General features: G+C 18.5%; 1 protein-coding gene across 1 annotated transcript in view; it reads right to left on the bottom strand.

The window, feature by feature from the left end:
* PGAL8A_00478200 (eukaryotic translation initiation factor subunit eIF2A, putative) overlaps positions 1–6,076 on the bottom strand; it is a gene marked incomplete at both ends in the record, with an annotated part of 7,416 nt that extends 1,340 nt beyond the window's left edge. The window contains one exon of the mRNA XM_028673567.1: positions 44–6,076. Within this exon, the coding sequence (XP_028530006.1) occupies positions 44–6,076 (6,033 nt within the window). The remainder of the gene's footprint in view (positions 1–43) is intronic.
* Positions 6,077–6,453: the final 377 nt, after the last annotated feature.

Genomic DNA, 6,453 nt, shown 5'->3' with positions numbered 1-6,453 from the left:
TTCATCATAATTTTTTTTTTTTTTTTTTTTTTTTTTTTTATACTTGTACGACTCCTTTTGGGTCAACATACTGCCAACATTTATCTCTTAAAGCATCTGGTCTTTTAGTTTCTTCTATATCTAAAATATTATTTGTTATTCCTTTTTTATCAGATGTATTATTAAAAGCTTTATTACAAATGCTTATTTTGTATTTATTTGGTATTTTATTGAGAATTGGTTGAGATTGATGATGATTTATTGAATTTTCGTTGTTTTGATTCATAAAATAAAATTTAGAATTTTTATTCTGATCATTTAATAAGTAATGATGCATTTCATTATTATCTATAACTTTTTGTTCATCCATTACGTTTCTTAAATTCAAAGTTTTAGAATTCGGATTATCATTCCTATTTTTTTGTTTAACTAATAAATTTTCATTATTTAGTATTCGTAAATATGCATTTATATTTTTATTATCATTTCTTGACTGAGAAAAGTAACTATTTTGATTTAAATTGTTGGAATCTATATTAATGTTTTTATTCATTGAATTAAAATTTCCGAAATTCATAAAATCTTTCCCTTGTGAAAATTGATATTGCTTACTTAATTGCTCTTGTTGTTTTAAATGGTCAGAATGATTTATTGGGTTCGGTTGATTGGTTATTTGATCAGAATGATTTCTTTGTTCTGATTGTTGATTTATATTAGGATATGTTACTTGTTCTAATTGATTAGTTTGGTACGGATAGTTTATTTGATCAATTTGATTTGATTGTGGTTGATCTTTTTGATATAAATTCATAATATTTTTTATTTTTTGTGCTAATTCATCTTGTAGGTTATAATTGTTTGATTGTAGAGAGTTATTTATCTTCCTTGATAAATTCTTCATATCTATATAATCTTCATTTAATTGATCATTATTTTCTGATTCTTTTTTTTTTTTATTTTTCAGCATATCAAGTATAAGATATTTTGGAGTCAAATTTTTCTGATTATCTCTATCTAGTTCATCAGTTTCTCTATTAACTTTATTATCATAAGATTTATTTATTATGTTTAAAAGAGGAGAAGAATTACCATTGTCATTCATGTCAAAATAGTTTGAATTTACATTATTATTATTATTATTATTATTATTATTATTATTGTTATTATAATTTGGCTTCTCTTGATCATTATCATTTGTATGATTTAAAAAATTAGTGTTTTGTTCTTCATCTATATTTATTTTACTTAATAGATATTTTTTTTGTGCATCACTTATATTCATTTTGTTTAAAAACATAATTTTTTGTTCTTCACTTATATTACTATTCATAAATTGTTCATTCATTTTTTGTAATATTACTTTTTTTTGAAGTTCTAAACTGTTAATATTTTTAATTGGAGAATTACCAGTTTTATTATTATTATTACTGTTAGTGATTAATTTATTATCTGATGAAGTAAAATCATTTACATTATTTGTATTAGATTCTGTATGTATTTCATTCTTGTCTATATGTTTTTCAATACTATATATAAAATGTACAATTTCTTGTTTGTCATAATTTTCGCTAATTATTTTTTCTTTTTTTTGTTGATATAAGTTATCATGATGTTTTAATATTACTATAAACTGTTGTAATAAAGATTGATATTTAGCTTTATTGTTTGTAAATTTTTCTTTTAATAAATCATTTGCATAATCTAATATTAACTTTATTTCTTTTAGTTTATTTATAATTTTTTTTTCTCTATTATAATTCTCCAAAATATTAGCAGGAATATTATTTTGTTCATATATTTGAATTTTGTAATGTATCCAGTATAATTTGATTTGTATTTGTTGTATGTTTAAAGAATGATAACATTTTAATAATTCACAAAAATCTAAATTATCTAACTGAATTTTTAAATTTAAAGGAATATCTTCTTTATTTAATATTTTTTCTTCTTTATTATTTAGACATACATTATTTTGGTTTAATCTACTTTGTTTTAGTAGTAATTCCTTTATAAAATGTTCCTTGTTATATTCACTTATATCATTTATTTCTGTTTTCACTTCGTTTATAGAAGTGTTAATATTATCTTTTTTTTTTTCAAAGTTAGAATCTATCATTTCCCTTTTAAAATTCATTTGTTGTGCATATTCATTATAAATATCCATATTTCTTGATATATTTCTATTTATATTTTGTAAATTATTATGATCACACATTGATGAATTTTGATTTTTTGGTACTATATTTACTTTTGCATGTGGTAAAACTTTCTTAAATAAATTTAATAAATCCTCATTAGTTTGATAACCCATTAAATTTTTTAAATTATCGTTTTTATTAGCATTATCTATTATATTTTTTTCGTAATTTATTCCATTTCTTATATGTTCATTATCTAATTCTTTATTTTTTAAATTATTATCTGAATAAAGTAAAGATCTTGAATTCACACTTTTTATGTCATTTGTGTTTTGTTGATATAAATTGCTATAAATATTGTTTTTTGAAGGATTATAAATATTAAAATCATTATTTATTTCAATATTATCATTTTGTATTGATTGTTTTTGAACATTATCTAATGCATCTCTTATATAATTATTATTTGAGATATGTTTCTTATTATTAATTATATGATTTAGTAAACTATTATTACTTAAATGATTTGTTATATTTTTATTATTTATATTATTTTTTTCATTTTTAAGAATTGATAAATGTTTTAAAAATTCTTCATTATTAATTTCGTTATCATTCAAATTACTATTTTTGTTACTATTTTTTGTATCTACAACTTTATGATTTATATAATCAGGGTTACTATTTCTAGTAAAATTATGTGCATTATTAAAATTTAAAGTATAACTATCGACATTTGCTAAATTAATACTGTTATTATCCATTTTATTTAAATTCATATCTATTTTAAAATTTGAATTATCATTATTATTAGATGTATATTTACAACTTTCATTATTTATAATATCTTTATCATCATTTTTAAAATAACATTTATTTTCTTTTGAATTATTATTACACAGTAAAGTCTTTTTTATTTCTTGTTTAGAATTTAAATCATTTTTAAATTTCATTATTTTTAAAAATAAATTAGAAAATTCATTTGAATTATTTATATTTTCCTCTTCTTTATTTTTTGTTTTTTCTAAATTATTATCATCATTATTATTAACATTATTATTAACATTATTATTAACATTATTATTAACATTATTATTGACATTATTATTACTAATACTATTATTACTATCATTATTATTACTAATACTATTATTATTATCATTATTATTATTATCATTATCATTATTATTATTATTAATACTATTATTAATATTATTATTATTACTATTATCATTATTATTATTATTATTATTATTATTATTATTTACATCATTACTGTTAATATTATCATTATTAATGTTATTATTGACATTATTATTGATATTATTAATATTATTATTATTGTTACTATCATCATCATTTTTTTTTTTTTTCGACTTTTTATTTTTGTTTTCTTTTTTTTTTTTTTTGTCTTGTTCTTTTTCTTGCTCAGTGAAATTATTTCCTAAATTTTTATTTTCTTTTTCTTTTTCTTTTATTTTAATTTTTTTCTCTTGATTTTTTTCTTCATCTTTAGAACATTCTACTTTTTTTTTTTCTTCCTCTTCTTCTTCTTCTTCTTCTTTCTTATAAGAATTGTTTTTATTTATATCTTTTATATAAAAACTACTCAATTTTTCAATATCTTCAACTCCATTTATATCTTTATTTTTTAAATAATTATAATAAATTAGTTTATCCTTATCTAAATTATTATTAAGAAGAAAATTTTCATTAATATCATAACTATTAAAATTATTTATCAATTGTTTTAATTGATAATTTTGTTTCATATAATCTTTATCTTTTTCTTTTTTTTTTTTTTTTTGCTTTTTCTTTTCTTCTATATTATCATTATTATCTTGATAAGAATTTTGCTGTTTATTATCCTTATTATCTAATTCTTCATAATTATATAATTTCGTATAAATATTTTCTTCTATTTTAAAATCATCTTTACATAGTTTATCAACTAGGTAATCTAAATTTTTATTATTATTTTTATCACTATTTAGTTTTTCAACAAAATAGTCAGTAGTATTTTTGTCATTTTTTACATCATTTTGTTTTTCATTTATATATTCTACATGCTTATTATTATTTTTATTTCTCCAATCAATATCCCAATCATATGCATTTTTGCATTTTTCTAATTTTTTTTTTCTATTAGCATTGATAGTTGTAGATGTAGATGCAGAAATAGTAGAAGTATTTGTAGCAGCAGTATTAGTAGTATTAGTAGCAGTAGTAGTAGTTGTACTTGATGTAATGATTTTTTTTATTTTGATTTTTTCTTTTTCATTTTCATTTCTATTTTTTTTAAAATTTTTTTCATCATATATATCATTATTATTATTATTATTATTACTATCTATATTAATATTTTTGATTTTATAAACACTTTTTTTATTATCCTTTAGGTTAGCTTTTGGTTTAACAGGTTCTTTAAAGAATCCAGGTAAACTATTCTTCCATTTTACATCATATAATTCATTAAAATTAAAACTATTTACTAAATTACCTTCATATGTATATATTTTAAAAGCATTTTCAACTTTCATTCTTGGATAGGTAGATGCAGTCATAAATAACAGACCATCATTTGACCAATCACACAAAACAGTGCAAGCCTCTCTATATTCTTTTATTAAAATAACTGAATTATCTTTTTCTTTATAATAAAAATTAATATCTCCTGCTAAATTTCCAAAACCTCCTAATGCAATCATATTACCAAAGGGACACCATTTAATTGTATTTTTATATTGAGAAAGAAATTTACATTTAACATTTAATTCATGATCGTACAAATAAATAGTATTATCTGATTTACCCTCTATTATTAAAAATTCGTCTTTTATTTTACTCCATTTCACATCTTGTGCAATATTTTCATTTATTCTTTTTATAGTCAAATTTTTTGATATTAAAGAGCAATAATAACAATTACTTAGATATCCATAAGATTTATTAGTTGTATCATTCGTATGAACTAACAATATAACATGTTTTCCACTATTTGACCACATACAGTTTAAATTATCTAAATTATCAAAACTTTTTCTTAATAATAATTCTATTTTTATTATATCTTTATTTAAACATGAATTTTTATCATACAAATTATTATTTATATCATTAACATTTATGATTTTTTCTTCATTTAAATTATTCAGTTTAACATTTTTGTTATTTATATTATCTATTTTTATATTAGTAGTATTCGTATTTTCACTTGTTTCATTTTCTTCTTTTTTTTCATTTTTATTATTTAATCCTCCTATTTTATATATATATATATCTCCTAAAAAATTATTTTTCGTGTGTGCAACAAAATATCTAAATTTTTTTTCATCAACATAAGAAGATAAATATATACTTATAATATTGGGTTGATTCCACGTATATATATAATTAATAGGAACATCAGAATTTTCTAAGTTATCATTATTTTCATTTTGAATTAATTGTAATGTATCATATATATATATATCTGATTTTTTCTGTAAAAAAAAATAGCTATCATCATCAGTAAAATTAATAATTGGCCAATTACTACAACTTTTCTTTTTTATTTTAAATGAACATAAAACATTATTATTCATTACATTCCATACTAATAAATTTCCTAGTTTTAAATGTTTACTTTCTTCATATGGGAAGAAGAAAACAATAAATTTATTATTAGGTGACCATTGTACATGTTTTATTAATTTTATATTATCACAATCAAATAATTGTTTATATTTATTTAAGCATGTAATTTTATTAATTTTTTTATTCTCTTCATTATAATTTGTAATTAATAATAATCCTTCTACTGAATGTAAAATTAGAAAAGAATTTCCATCATATGACCATATGGCATCATGTATACAACCGTCATACTCAAAAATTATTTTACTATTATATTTATTTTCATTTTTTTCAAATTTATACAATTTTATACCACTTTTTGATCTAATAAGCAGTTCGCTCATCTTTTTTTTTTTTTTTTTTTCTTTTCTTTTCTTTTCTATTCTAAATTTTTATTATTAAGATATCTTTATCCTGTTATAATTTATTTTTTTTTTTTAATCACTAAAGTTTAACTATTTAAAAGAAACTTTTTCAAGATAACATAAAATAAAAAAAATACTTTATCTCCAAAATTGATAATATTTACTTCTCTAGCCTTCTTATATTTAATTCTTATGTTCTTCTAATTTTCAATTTTTTTTCCTTCTATTTATTTATTTATTTTTTTTTTTTTTATTTCATAAATATAATTAAGAAAAAAAAAAATACAAAAAAAAGAAAAAATTATTTTTTGTTCTTCATTTAATAAATCAAAATAGTAAATGATTTAAACACTTCA

Source organism: Plasmodium gallinaceum, assembly GCF_900005855.1.
Source record: "Plasmodium gallinaceum strain 8A genome assembly, contig: PGAL8A_v1_141, whole genome shotgun sequence".
Classification (NCBI taxonomy): Eukaryota; Apicomplexa; class Aconoidasida; order Haemosporida; family Plasmodiidae; genus Plasmodium; species Plasmodium gallinaceum.
This window is presented reverse-complemented; position numbering and strand designations above follow the sequence as displayed.